Raw genomic sequence first — 15,699 nt, 5'->3', positions numbered from 1 at the left:
TGACAGTGAGGAGGTGAACAAATTATGCTTTCCATTGCAACGTCGTACTAGAGGAGTAATCTTTGGGAGCTATTTGTGCCACATGTCTTCTGCGAAGCTCAGAGCACATTTGGTGAGCCCTCTGCAATACAGTAGCATATCCATTTCACAAATAGCCGGGCTTTGTAACATGCCCTGGGGAGCACAAATGGCTTGTTGTCCGGTGTTGCAATTAAAACAACTCACACGAAGTGAGCGGCTCTTGGCAGAAATGAGTATGCAGAAGAGGAATGTTTGGAGACTCAATGTTTCGTACCGACAGATGGCGGCCAAGAGACCGTTCACCTCCCACCCATCCCCATCCCCCCCCCCCCCACCCATCCCCAACCCCGCCTTTCCTACGAAGGAGGTGTCGGGGATCTCCTTCAACAAACCCACTCTCTTAATGGGTTTATGTATTACATCACAGCTCGTGAGGATATATCAGACGAGGCGAGTGACTCTCATCTTGTCAACCAAAAGAAAAGGGGAGAAACATGCAGATTCTTCGCGTGAGGTGCTTAAATTCGCAAAGGAACCCCCTAAAGCTGATAGTAACCGCGAGCGCACCGGAGACTCCGCTTAGGGAAAGTTGCTGATGCTGTCACTCTTTTAAATAAGTGAAGCGCTCGAGTGTGTCCTCTTTCCCTGGAAGAAAATCATACGAAACCGTTGAGGACGAACTCGCCAAACTGTCACACAGAGGCTTACTGCCCAGCTCCACTACCAGTCACCGGTTGCTATGGAGAAAGCAGCTGCCTGACTCCTGAAGAAGTGGATTTACTTCGGAATCTTGTGGAGAGAGCGTGCACATCGCAGCAATTCGAAACGGAGGGAAACTACTTTTATCCTTTCTGAGCCCAAGTCTTTGAATCACGACCAAGACTCAAATAGACATGAATCAAACACATCATATTGTTGCAATGTACTTGTTGGTGTTCTCTTTTGGTGTGCGGATAGAAGAGGGTGCATGTCAGCATTACTACCTTCTCCGTCCCATCCCAAGTGACAGTTTGCCACTTGTAGACCTAAAGGAGGATCCAGACCCCGTCTTCGATCCGAAAGAGAGGGACCTTAATGAAACCGAACTGAAAAGTGTACTTGGAGATTTTGACAGTCGTTTCATGTCCATCACACCCCCTCAGGACAAATATACTGGGAATGATGAACTGGATGATTTGGAGCTCCAGCACACTCCCACCGGCGTCATGCCCAGGGACATCAAAGCCATGGATTTTGACATTCAGTTTGGCAAGAAACGCAAACCCAGCAAAAAGCTGAGACGGAGGCTGCAGTTGTGGCTTTGGTCGTACTCTCACTGTCCAGTTGTTTACACATGGAACGACCTCGGGAACAGATTTTGGCCCAGATACGTACGAGTAGGAAGCTGCTACAGTAAGCGCTCTTGTTCGGTTCCAGAGGGAATGGTCTGCAAACCCGCCAAATCAACTCATATCACAATACTGAGATGGAGATGTCTTCAGAGGAAGGGTGGACTGAAATGTGCTTGGATACCAGTTCAGTATCCAATTATTACCGAATGCAAGTGTTCTTGCGCGAACTGAAAGTATGACAAAATTGTGCCCGGTATAAGTTATAATGACATTGTAATTTTGTATGCACTACCAAGTGTAGGAGGAATGTATTTTTTGTATATGTGGTGCCATGTAATGATATAGCTTCTTGTAAAAAAGACAGTATTATGTGTAACCAGAGTCTACTGTATTTGTGGAAAATATTGGTTATAACTTTTGTATTTATATTGAAGCTAAGGGCGCATTGCTGTCAAATAACCGTTTTCCATTCTTTGGAAGATGTGGATCTATCGACCTCAAACTAAATATAGGTTATAAAAGTTTTGCAGGACAGCTGCGTTCAAATGGTACATTTCAATGATTTATCATGTAAATTAAGAGTAACTGCTATTTATTCTTTATATTCCTATAATAAAACGACTGTAAAATAAAACCACTAAAACGAACATATTGGTGCGCTTTGCCATTTCCATTTGCGTTGAAGGTAATTACATGTTGCTAATCACATTCATGTTTCCGTTATTTCTACACCTGTTGTGCTTTGCCCGTTAGCAGAATACCGCAGAACTGCGAACTGAAGTCAAAATATCATAGATCTCTGAGAACTAGCGATCTGCAGTAGATTAATAGTATTATACGCATCACGTAGTCCGGACAATTCCTCACATTCATGGCTTTGGGTCATTGGCTATTTGTTCATTGGTCATTTAGTGTTAAACCCTGGTGTTACCAGGAGCGAAAACGGTTGGGGAAAGGGTGAAAATAAGTCCTGTTACAAGAGTAAATCAGTACCTTCATCACAAACAATGGAGTCCATCAGTATCATGCACTGAATGTGAGCATGTAACATGCATGGATGATGACCATGCTTCAGCATCTTATTTCATACATATCTATTCTGCTTTGATTTATGTTTATAGAGTTGCCATTTACTGCAAAATAGTAAAGCCTGGTTGCTTATATCAGAGCCCCAAGTCTCCATAAACCGGCATTCCAACACTTTTTTGGATGTGTTGAGCTTTATTCTCCATGCATGGCTCCTTTTGTGTCCAGTCCACTGACCCCATCAGTGAAGGTGAAACTGTCATCAGACCCTCAGTAAAACCGTTACGCACCACCAACACAACACTGTACAAATGTAAGTGCTGATAAAGTGGCCCTCATTGATCTGCAGTTTCAGCAGCTGTTGACAGTTCCCAGAGAGCGTCTTTCATCTCCAACACCCCTCATCCCATTTGCAGCACAGCAGGGTGGCCGTCTGCTGGTGGGATTGAAGTGCAGTGCTGCTGGAATAAACGGACTCATAAAGGCCCCAGTGAAGATGCAGGGCTGCTTGCTGCCTCATGCCAAACCTTATCTAAACAGATGCTGATGATAAGTTATTTGGGCCCTGTTCATGCCATTTCTCGTCACGGTGAGAATCTAGTTTGCCCATCTAACTGATATGAAGAGCAGCGTCCCCTGCTGAGGGACTTGATGCAAGAGCAGCTCGTTCAGCGAGCTGCTGCTGCTGATCAAGAGATACGGCACATTCTGAACGCACTGCGTTGAAATTCAAGGAATTGGCTGTTAATAGAGTGCCGATAAAATCTATTTAAAGCACATGTGTTGAATGGAGACAGTTTTTGGGCACTTTCAAGATGTTGGGTCATGCTCTCTCATATGCCTCCACACCTCCCTCTCTTAGGCCCTCCCTCAAACACACACACACACACACACACACACACACACACACACACACACACACACACACACACACACACACCCACACCCACACCCAGACCCTCACACACCCACACACACGCACACACGCAACCACACACATACGCACAGACAGATAGTGACAACGAGATGTGCCTGGCCTCCTGGAACTGCTCCATAACAGCAGCAGGCTACAGGGCACCAGTGGCCCTTTTTGTTTTGGTTAGGAATGGGGATTTGTAAACCAATCTGTAGATGGGGTGTAACTCACACTCGCCATTCTACCTGCACCTCAAATCTCTTTTATGGCTGCCTGTCATACATGTGTGTGTGCCTTTGTTGGCAAGTGTCTGTGTGTGTATGTGCCCACTCGTGTGTTGGTCAGTTATTTCATAGAATCATCTACAGTTTGAGCATGGCAAATCTGTTATTGACTCACACATATTCCTCCAGATATTGCTCCCAAAAATGAATGATGTGATTGCACCATGACTCTTCCCACAAGAGTTCTTCTTCAATAATGACTTGGACCAGCCCAGCTTTTCCAAATGGCTCCATCTTTTCCAGTGACATGAGGTTTTTAGCATTTAATGCACCTATACTAGACCCCTCAACAGCCCCAGCTTCTCTATGCAGTCATAGGGCATTTGAGTGAGACCATGTTGGTTTTAATGAGGAATCAGCAGTAACGGTCTCATCCATAGTGTAGTACAGCTCCAGCCTAATGATTTGCATTCTATATGTGATATTTTTCCTGCATATGTGATTGCAAGGCTACAATTACATGTATCCTTTTCCAAGAGCATATGACACATACCAATCTTTATTTTGTACCAGTTTGTGAAACTACCACATCTGATTTTCCATGTCAGGAATTTCTTTCTTTTTGACGTTGGTACGTTTTTATCTTCTTGTCATCAGGTTTTAGTTTGATAGTTTTTCCCCCTTGTATTCTTCACCATCATATCTTTTTCTTTTCCTTCTTGGTGTCCCAGAGCAGTTGGAAAGTGCTGACGCTGGTCAGATGATTTGTGTGTGGAGTAATAGGCGCTGACAGAGTGCCTGGTGCCTGCTAATACCAGCTGTGGACTTGGTGATGCAGAGCCACTAATGCCCGTCACCCCCTGAGAAGGGGGTTTTAGTGCTCCCTCTCGCTCCCTGTATGGTGTTCGCTATAAAAAAGAGAGAGAGAGAGAGAGAAAAAAAAAAGATCCCAGTCTCCAACAGTCTGGGGCTCCCTCCAGTAGAATGTGTGTAGCCACGAGCGTCTCGACAAATTGATGACCATTCACCCTCCAGAGTGTTGTTTTTTTATTATGGTGAACTTTCATTCAGAGCATTAAGCATCTTTTTTTTTTAGCAGAATAATATTTTTGGTTGATTAAATTGCCCTGAAGGCATAAGCAATTTCTCTGATCAAAAGGAAACCTTTTTAGATTATTATGCCAACTATAACAGAAGCAGTCAGATCAGTGAAAACACAAAGACTAACTGAACTGGAAGGAATGGGAAGGAAGTATGTGGACGGGCCTTATTAGAAAAATATTTCTGCTTTCTGCTGGTGAATTTATCAGCATATTGGAAATGTAAGAAAAAAAAGACTTGAATAGTAAATCGAATGATTGCTAGCATGCTCTGCAATCAACTTAAACTGGGTTTAACTTAACGAGGAACTGTCTGTCACTTTTACTTTAACTTAGGTGGAGTTTTCTAAAAGATGTTTGTTTAATTCTATTCATTGATTTGTCAGGAAGTGAGAGTGGCCCTACATAGCCCTGCCATCTTGGGTTCAATATGCAATGAACGGTGCAGTTCTGAACATTTATTTTACATTTGCCACAAAGTTCAAAGCTTTGTTGATCTAGATGATAACCTCCTTCTGGTGGACATGAAAGGAATTTTATTGCCTTGATTTATACACATAGCTGGCTTATTATTCTGCTATAATGAAGAATTTCGATTGAAGCCAAGGCTTTTTTCAGGCATCTCCACTGATCATTTGCTGGGATATCAAAGACACTGAGATGCAATGGATTTCATCAACCAAAATTGTCACGTTGTTGTGGACTGCTCGTTGCTGTAATTTTGGTCTTTGATGTGAAGGGCTGACAAATGGTTTTAATGACAAAATGGTTATTCCTAAATGTAATGGTCCTTAAGGGCGTATCCGTTGATCAAGCCAGAATTACTTGCTTGAAAACTGGGCTAATGTGTAGGCTATTGTAGGGAGGGTATAGTCTAAATCATCTCTCTGGTGTAGCCTGTCGCCGGGCAGAGGAGGTTAAACCTGACTAAAGGAGAGCATACGTGAACGTCTTTCCCCTCCCTTTCAGATTTGGGCTGAGTTTCAAAATCACATCTCTGCCTAAAGCTGTCGACTCCATTAGAATAGTACTTTGAGACTAGTGAGCTGTTGGAACACGGGCCTGGAAACATATGATTCTCATTCCGAGGATAAAAGGCATGCACAAGTTTTTTTTCCCCCTTTGGTTAGTGTAGGGAAGAGCGTATTGGTTGAGTGGTGCATTTGTGTCGTTTTCTTTTGTCATCCATATGGTATTGTTTAATGCTCCGTGAGTGTGGATGCATTATGCTGAAATTGAAACTTCATGACATGTCATTGTTATAAACGTATAAATATTTTATTCCGCCCGAAGCTAAAGTTCTTGAATGTGTCTCCATTCCACACTTCACATGCAAGTAGCAGAAATGTTTCCTCAGACATTTTCTTTACCTCCAAAGCAACCAGTTGAACCAGGTATTTGAAATGGCTCGATTGGTGGTTGCAAAAGCAGAATGCATGTGACCTGAAAAAGTTAGATGCAGTGCAGTACAGGTCTGTCAGTAAGAATCGCAGTGCCGTGTTAATGACATTGCAGACAGTTGCTCGCACACATCTGTCAATATGTTGAAATATCGAGGGTCTTCTTGCCATGGCTGCCCCGAATCACAGCTGACCAGCTGAAACTGTAATCAAAGGTCTAAGAAATGATCCTTTGCGTTTCAGAGACAGGTGTATAAGACGGCTCTCCCCAGTCCTCTGAGCTTCCATTGTGTCCTCGTCCGGCTACCGCAGAGGCAGCTCCTCATTTCAAACATGAATGTATATAGTGTTACTTTCATCTGAGATGCTTTAAAAAGAAAGAATCTCCCATATATATGTGTAAGGCAGTAGTGGACAGCTCTGTGTAGTATGTACTGACATTCGAACTCCTTTAATAAGCTGCCATGCTCCTTCAGAGGCTTCATTCGGATGTAAATGGAGGTGCTTGGTTTCTGGCCCTGCATGTTGCCCTCTCTCACATGTTAGATAATTATAGGCTTTTTGATAAGTTCGTCCTTGGTACCCTTCGACCCCTGGCCGTATCACGGTGCTCTAATGAGAGACACGGACAGGTTGCTGTTGGTTTTGAATTTTTTTTAAATTTGCGTTTGATGGTTGTGTGGGTGGGGAATGATGTTGTGGTTTGATATATGGAGTCTGTATCCACCCTTTTTTTGTACCTGGTATGCAAGGTCAATAAAGCTTTGATGTACAAGGGTTTCAAAGCCAAGTTTCATTGAAACCTCGGTACCTGCTAAGTTGTAGAAAGATCAGAAACTATATCTTCATTAGAACACATCATTCAGAAGTAGGTGAGCAAGGTGCAAACGGCACGAAAGTCTTAGGTTTGGCTGACTCGGATGGAATTTGTACCCTTTTATTTTAAGTTGCTTTGAGTAAAAGCATCTGCTAAACGTCTAATGTAAATCTGAAGCAAAGGCCTTCCCTACATCCTGCCATATCTTGAGGTAGATAGAAATTGATATGCATGGAGGGTGATGTGGAAATATTTCCAAGCTTTTGAAAGTTGTATCTTTTATTCAGATCTGTTATTTGCATTTAGTATTATGTTGATGTGCAAAGCAATTACTTTTGTAAGGTTTATCATATTACATCACATTACCACAATAAATACAAATATTACTCTCTTCTGTGTCTCTATCAATGTGCAGTTTCCACTCTGAAATATAGCTTGTTATGTATTGAAATATAGCCTGCTTAGATTGTTTGTTTTTCTCCAAGTTCTCTTTTCTTTCACGGTACCATGGGAAAGAGCGAGAGGGGTGGTTGGAGACAGTGTGCTTGTTATGCAGAATAAAACACAACAGGCTCCACTTTGCACCCAGCCCAAGAATTCACTGCAATTAACTCTTAAGCATGGCATGTAAATATGAACGTTTGAGGCTTCCTGGGCAGAAAGGGCACTCACTCGCACCCACACACTCACACAAGCACTCACACGCTCACACTCTAACACACACACTCACACTCACACACACACACACGCACACACTCTAGCATACACACACACAGACACACAAACTACTCCTCCATACTCTCCATGATTCTCTCACATGTGTACGCACTGTTTTTCTCTAGAATATGCAAGCATGCCCATATACACAAACACACTCATGATCCTGGGTCTTTGTTCTCCTGGGGCTTTTGGCTGGCCGCCACGCCGCTTCAGTTGGCGGCACCTCGCTATAATTTTCTCACAATGGCTGGCGTGTGAGCCGTCCATCATTCCTCTCCCGTGTCTCTGCACCCCCTCCCCCCCCCCCCCCCCCCCCCCCCCAGCCCCCTCTCTGGCACCGTCCTGAGCTCAGCACTCACTGCCCAGCGTAGTGGTGCCAGGGCCTTTCGCAGAAAGCTCCGGTTCCACCATTCCCAATCCCTCATTAAGGAGCCAGCCGGCACCCCAAGGGTTTATTTATCGATCTGTTATGAGCCCGGCAGGTTTTTTATTTAGCTCTTTGACACCGGGTTTCATGAAAAGCCTCCGCTGGCTTTGATTGGTCAGAAAAAAAAAGGATGGGGGATTGTAACAGACTCACTGGAGACCGTTGTCATTATGTCTGGCATTAACAGGGTGTTTTCGGCGTGGAGCAAAGCTATTGAAATAGTGAAGATGGAAATAGGTGCATGTGTTTTTTTTTAAAGAGAAAGATTAAAACATAATCTTCAGACTAACTCTGTAGGGTAACGGATTGTGTAGAGTTCCTCCAAGAAAAGATTGTGTCAAATATTCTTCTTAAATTTGCCGTTCTCCGTTCTACTTTAATTGATCTCTTCTTACATGTTTGAAATATTGTCAGTGAGATAAAGGATGAGAACAGCTCCTCAAAGAGACAAGTGAAGCGTTGAATTCTCAGAGGATGTTTCGGTGTGCTCGTCCAGTTGCAATCACTAGGTGCACAGAGGATGTTTCGGTGAGCTCGTCCAGTTGCAATCACTAGGTGCACAGAGGATGTTTCGGTGAGCTCGTCCAGTTGCAATGCTTTATGGCTCAACTTCAGTCTCTTGACAAACTCAATTTCATTCCTGACAATCATACTGTAATTGTGAGTGTCTGGTCTAGAGAGGATGGTGGAACATAGATCCACAGAGGATGGAGTTTTTTGAGGTTGGCTGGTCAGACCTGAAGAGATTCTCTTAGATGTTTGCAGAATTACAGTAGTTTTGAATTTTGGAGAATGAGAGGAAGCGCGTGTTGTCTTTGATGCATATGAATTGAAACTATTGCCTTCTGTCCACCTGTTAGCAGCTGGCAACATTGGCCAATCTCAGCACGTTGGAACGGGTTTGACTTTCATTGCCAGCAATTTTGGTGGTGCCCTACTGATCAGCATGAGGCATTAAGGTGCTACTTTCCCTGAAACACATGGAACACACAAACAAACAAACAAACACTCCCTTAAATGGTTATAATTCACCCTCTGGCTCTCACAAACCAGGTAGAGTTAAGGACTGATATGATCCGATCCTATATTTGCATCAGAAACTGAGCTGTGAACTGTGCAGCAATGGTGGTTGGGAAATTTGTGATCTTTTCTGCTGTTTCTTTTAATCTCATCCTGTTATCAAGCCTAATATCAGCGTTTTGGACATCTCCCAAATGGCCTGATGGTATATGGTGTGTGATAGTGTAGTCGCTCAATCTGTATCTGTATATGTAAGTGGTTGGTGTAACCAGAGAGACAGACCAGACCAGACCTAAATTAGAGATTTATCACCTTCGAGCCCTCCTGCCTCAATATCTAGCTCCCCCACCTCATTTTCTCGAAGGAGCCCACTCACCACAGTCTAATCCACTGTGAAGTGTTTAAGACACAGTAGCACGACCTCGCTGAAACGGATGGGAAATCCAGGCCGACTTTTCCTCCACCAGACAGACGTCTCGCAGTGCTCTCAGCCATAATAAAAGAGTCTCAGATTTAAACTCGCCCGCCATTTGCCACGCTTCAGACCATTTTTTTTTATAGCATCTCGCAGTCGTGATGGCATTTCAAGTTTTTCTCATATATAGTTTCAGCACTTAGAGAGAGAGAGAGAGAGAAAGAGAGAGAGAGAGAGAGAGAGAGAGAGAGAAAGAGAGAACTGTGATTTCTGTCTCTTCCCTTGAGTGGGGATACTCTGTATTTCTCAGCCTGAGTTGCCTATAATGGGGTGGCTGTAATGCTAGCCATTTTAATTAGCGGTCTATTTGCTGGAGGCGCCTATGTGAGTTAAACTTGGGGCGAGTGCTTATTTTGATGGGTTCTTCCCAAGATTAAGGGATATGTGCCACCTAGTGGCCTGCGCTTGTGCAGATGTTGGAACAGCTGTATTGAAGCCTAGTAATGTGTGTATGTCTTCAGGTTGTCCATTAAATGCTGTCCCACCGGACAGTAATCAAAGTCTTTCCCATAAATTGCTTAGAGTGTGTTTAGGTTGAGGACTATTCCACAAGGTCTATGACGTCTATATTATCTAGAATATCTAGAAAAGCGTATGCTGCGTGTAGCCTTCTTTGGGTGTTTGGGAGCCTGAAAGTGCTGTTCTTTGTTCTGTGTGATGTGTTCAGGGGGGGCTGAATATGAGCCATTTCCCTTCTCAGAGGTGCCCTTGTTTGGGCTCTCTCCGGGGGTACATTCATGAGATGTTTTGCGAGCAGCTTTAGCACATACCTCACCCTTCTTAACTATGTCTGATTGCAGCCCCTAATCATTGGACCAGGATGTAAGGATGCGAGGCCCTGATGTGTCACCAGCTCTCACCGGTCCGTCAGGATTTTATAATTTTTCTTTTGCTGGTATTTTTTAAGTAACTCTCCCATGTGATGGCTTCTCTGCTTGTATCTGTCTCTGATGTAGTGCATGTAGGCCAGTGTGGTGAGGCCACGTGCATCTGATATTGAGGCATCAAACGTATGAACTTCATATCTATCAATGCTTTTAGGGTGTCCGCCCGGGACACAATGATGTGTGGAACAACATGTTCCCTTATAGCCATGTTGTACGGCCTGTTTGTACCTCTGTGTACGTAAGACCTGACCAAAATAGCTAAATAAATTTCGATTCCTCCATTATTATGTATGTATTAGTGTATCGGTAGGACAAAGCTAGATAATGAGATAAAGAGAGAAGCCTTTCCATAGCCTTTCACCTCATTGTTTGTGCACATTGAGGGCACACAATTTGAAGCCAGACCTGGTGTAATCTCCAGACATTGTGATGTGAGGCGACGTAAACTTCATTTTAATAGCTAGGTACCAAGGGGGCTGTTAATGTTGCTTTTTCACACAGGACACACCACAGAGCACCTTTTTTAAAGAGCCAGGACCAGTAATAAAAGTGGGTTAGTCCATGACACTCCTGTAAACGTAATCTCCAAAGTGTTAATTACAAGTCGGCGCCTCTGTGGAGCGAGGGTTTCTGAATCTGCTGAGCAGTCCGTCGCGCCTGCATAGCTCCCTTCTCCCCTAACGGCTCCACTCCAGCCATAGTGACAGCCTTTAGAAACGAGATTTTCTCCTATTGAGGTTCCTGTTTGACTGATCGGCTTGAAGCAAATTAAGACCAAAGGCTTTTTTCCCCCTCGTGGCCACCACCCTCTGTTTGCTTTACCTATTTCCCCTTTTCTCTGAAGTACTGGAACCAATAGCTTTCTGTTAATCACCTGTCGCCTAGCAGCATACTGACTGACCAGGCTTCGCAAACAACGCAACCCCCTCAATACACTGCTTCCAGTCTCAGACCCTCCCTTCAATCGGGACTGAATTGGGACTGAAATTCCCTATTTGAAAACCCAATGAATTTAGAGACTATTATTACTCCTCTGGCAGTGGCCGGTGTCTTAAATGATCTTGTGTGATTCTTAAACGCTCATTTGAGATTTCCATTTTCTGCTCTTTCCCCATGCAGATAAATCCCTCATTGTTCTGTTTGCACATATCCACTCATTGTCTAACACTATCCAACTTCACCTTTTAGTCGAGGCCTCACTAGACACATTCTAGTGTTCTAGGCTCTAACATTGGTGGCATAAACCCCATACACCTTCTGTTCACCAGCACCAACTACCCACACCCTTCCCATCTTTAAAAAAAAAAAAAAAAAACTCCCAAAAACATAAACATGACAAAACAAAGAAGCAATCTCTTGAGCCCTCTTTTCTGGACGTGTGTTATTGTGTTATTTCAGCGTGGCCTCTGAACGCTTGATGGATGTCTCCCTCGCAGGTCTCCCCATGGAGCAGGGCGGCTCTATCTGCACATGAATCTACTGCTGTGAGACAGACACGCTTGTTTAGCCAGCACAAAGCCCAGTAAGCTGTTGTCTCTGAGAGAAAGCTGGCCGTCTCCAGAGCCACTGGAGGCTGCTGGGGCTGGAGCCAGAGTAATGACCTGTGAAATTCACCGATAGAGATGTCCTGTTGCACACAGGTCTGCCGGCACCGGGCCTTGGCCTAGGCCCACCGCTGATTTATCGGCCCGGGCCTATGCCGGTGCCAGGGAGGGTTTGGGGTGATTTAAAAAAAAATGTTGATGTCGGCTGGCCAAAGGGATCCACACATAAAGAAAAAGGATAAATAGGAAAAATGTTTTCAAAAGACGACCCCTTTTTCAAATTGGCAGGACCTCTTTCAGGGCAGCCAACACCAGTGTTTCTTCAGGTTCTAACAAATATTGAAGAAGGAATGAACAATATATTTTGGCTTATGTAAATGCCACCCCTAGATTATGATTGCATTATATGACACCATCCACCAGCAAAACAGTTCCCATCACGCAATACAAGAAATGGTATATATCTGTGTATTTGTGTTTGCCTGTGTGTCTGTCTAATGCTTTATCTGTATTGAGCTGGGAAAACATGAAAGGAGCTGTCTTATGCAAATCCTGTTTAGTTTGTGGTGGGCCACTCTGTGTCATTTTGGACACATTTTCCACCACTGGGATGTGGCTTTTACTTTCCTCTAATAAGATCAAGAATAGCTGAGTTTTGGTGAGATGTTTGCTTGTTATCAGCAAGCACTACAGTATTAACTTTAGGAGACAGCAGCAGGCTGTTACTCCCCTTTGTGTCCTGATGGTCTGATTCCTGTTTGCTCTCCCTCTCTACTTAATTAAGGCTGAGGGGCGAGGAGAGGAGATGGGGTGGGAGGGGGTGTCTGTGATGGGGCAAATCTGTAAGGCAAGCATGCACTCTGCCACCTTCTGTGTGAACTTTGATCCTGTCCAGTTGAACTTTGTCAAGTCCATTCTGTGGTGGAGTAAAAGAGATGTTGAAGATGGGCATACATCTTAAATTTTTTTAAATAAAAACAAAAACAAAAAAAGGATTAGAATCGCAAACGAATATTAAAATTACAGACAAAAAAGAGAGAAATAGTTAAGATAGCAGGACACACACACACACACACACACACACACACACACACACACACACACACACACACACACACACACACACACACACACACCCTCCATGGGGTCTCTATGGACTTGCGTGGCCAAACAGTGTAGTTTGTAGAAACAGCTGCAGCATCTGCATTGTGTCACCTCCGCCTCAGGACCTGTCTGCTCTCCACAGGTGTGTCTCACCTAAACCAACAGACCCACGCTGTCGTCAAACACAGACATGGATTCAAACGGGTCCCGCTTGAATTCAATCAATTCAAATAGGAGGATGGAGGTGGGGGAGATGAATCAGTAAGGCTCTGAAATAAGTACAAATTCAGGCACTCCAAACATGATTTGCTACATTTGTCATTTGCCAATGATATAACTTGACAGTCATTGACATATATTCAGGTGAAACACTGATGATGTGAGAAACTGGATTGGGGATTAGCATTTTTGTACATTCTTTCCACAGGTTTCTCCCAATAGCTGAAAACACCTCAGGTGTGTGTGTGTGTATGTGTGTGTGTGTGTGTGTGTGAGAGAGAGACAGACAGAGAGAGAGAGAGAGAGAGAGAGAGAGAGAGAGAGAGAGAGAGAGAAGGAGTTCCATCTGGTGAAGCGGAATGGGGCAGGAGGAAAAAGTGACAGATGTGGGGGCCAGTGCCAGTGTGAGAAGTGAGAGTTGGGACTGTCAGACATGTCGACTCCGGTGTGGTGATGGATGGCCAGTGAGGTAAGACGGATGACATCGTCTGTCTCAGGCCGTGTTGTCATAGTGCAGGACTGCTGCTTGTCTTGCCTCTCAATATCAGAGGGCAAACTGAAGTTTGTTTACTCTGCCTCAGTGGAGTGATTTAGAAGCAGGCCATGGGAGATTGGGTGTGTGTGTGTGTGGGTGGGTGGGTGGGGGGGGGGGGGCAAGTGAATGTGGGGAAGGTATGCTTTGCTGTAAGGGTTGGATCGGATTTCTAAACAGCCCTTTGAAAATCTAGACCATCGTTAAAAGTCAGGGGGCTTTAAACACAACCAGGCCAGGATGTAATTCAGAGGTCTGAGAAAACAAAACAAAAACATAAACACTACCCCCCCCCCCCCTTTTTCTGCAAACTCACATTCACCATACAACACACCTCATCCCCTTATTAAAATGCCCCGGACGTTTATCTTCAAGAAAAGAGGAGGTCCCATGAAAGAGTACTTATAGAGTCCATTCAATCACACAGTATCTCTCGAAACAATATTCTGGCATGGAAACCGTCCCCTCACAAGACAAACCTGCCACCGTGTCTCCAAAACAACAGACATTTGGGCAGGGTGTTATTGCGATGCAAGATGGATTGCAGTCTGGCTTATTTTGCTGCAAGGGGGTTGAGAGAAAGAGAGAGACTTCGTATTTCCAGCACAGCTTAAAGGCAGGGGGTGGGAGAGGGGGGGGGGGCTTAGACTGTGTCACACTGTTCACAGTGTTTATGCATACCAGGCCACTGTGAGTGCCTCTTTGTCGCTAAAGTGTTTACATGAATTTATTTTGGGAAAAAATTCCACAGGACGGGGATGGGGATCTCTATAAATTATGGAATCGAGCGCTTTGTGTAATGATAACTTCTGTCAGTTAGTCATTCTTTGTGACAGTGTTTTTAAGAGTGTGTAAATATATGGGCGCTGAGAGAAAGGGGTGTCTGTGTTGAAAGGTGGTGGCGGGAGGCTGGAAGGAAGGCGACTGGGCTGCGGGGACAGAGGAGAATTTTGCTTTTGTCGGGGACAGAAAAATCAACATGAGTTGCTTGGAAAAAAAGCTAACAGACTTTTTTAAAGACAGAAATCGAAATTGGCAGTTGATCCGTCTTGCGACGAACACGGTTGAATTAAATAAGAACAACTACAAAAAAAAAAACAATGCTTGTGCTTTATGAAGTCAGTATATTTGGAATAAGCTCTGGGGAATCGGATACACGGAAGAGTAAACAATATAAAAACAAACCAACAAAACAACCAACCAAACAAAAATCCAAAGGTGTCTGCCCTGCAGAATCCCTCCAAAGAGCCAAATATCCAGCCATCCAAACGATGGTCACTAAATCACCGGCGCAGACCCTTTGCTCAGATCCCTGTCGCCTGGCAGTGTGTGTCTGGATATGGTGATGGATGCTCCAGCAAAAGAGGCCTGGTCTTCTGGAAGCCCCTGAATTATGTCACCCCCCGGTCCTGAAAGACGACTCTCCGCCAGGGTCCCCCCGTGGCTGACCTCAGCCATCCATATCTAAAGGGGAACGCAGAGACAGAGAGACAGAGACGACAGAGAGACGACATGCTCCTTATCAGTCATGGCTTCAGGTCACCACGACTGCATTTCACATGCCACCAACAGGTCAAGTATACCACTGGCCACTTAGGGGGAAAGGAAGGGGCTCCAACCTATTTTGATTTAGTTATCTATATAAATATATATATATATATATATATATATATATAAAATAATGTAGAATAATTTCTTTATGAATGTATTTTCTTCTCTTGGGTACATAGATATGGAAAAAATCAAACTCGATCTCAAGAGAAATGTGATGTTTCTCATGACTCCTTTAGTGTGTAATCATTGCATATGCCATTTTGAGAGGCACTTGTGGCAAATGATGAGTGCCTTTCTGAAACCCACATGTAATCGATTTTTCAGCCTAAAGATCTGTCTATGGAGGATAGGGAATAACAAAACCATGATTGTGTTTGGGCTT

General features: G+C 44.1%; 1 protein-coding gene across 1 annotated transcript; it reads left to right on the top strand.

The window, feature by feature from the left end:
- Positions 1-415: 415 nt before the first annotated feature.
- On the top strand, positions 416-1,999 carry nog1 (noggin 1). Its single transcript, XM_012825766.3, has one exon. The coding sequence runs from the start codon at positions 915-917 to the stop codon at positions 1,581-1,583; it is 669 nt and encodes a 222-aa protein (XP_012681220.1). The 5' UTR covers positions 416-914; the 3' UTR covers positions 1,584-1,999.
- Positions 2,000-15,699: the final 13,700 nt, after the last annotated feature.

This window comes from Clupea harengus, chromosome 1 (genome assembly GCF_900700415.2).
Source record: "Clupea harengus chromosome 1, Ch_v2.0.2, whole genome shotgun sequence".
Lineage (NCBI taxonomy): Eukaryota > Metazoa > Chordata > Actinopteri > Clupeiformes > Clupeidae > Clupea > Clupea harengus.
Note: the sequence above shows the minus strand (reverse complement) of the source record. Positions and strands in the feature narration are given on the sequence as shown.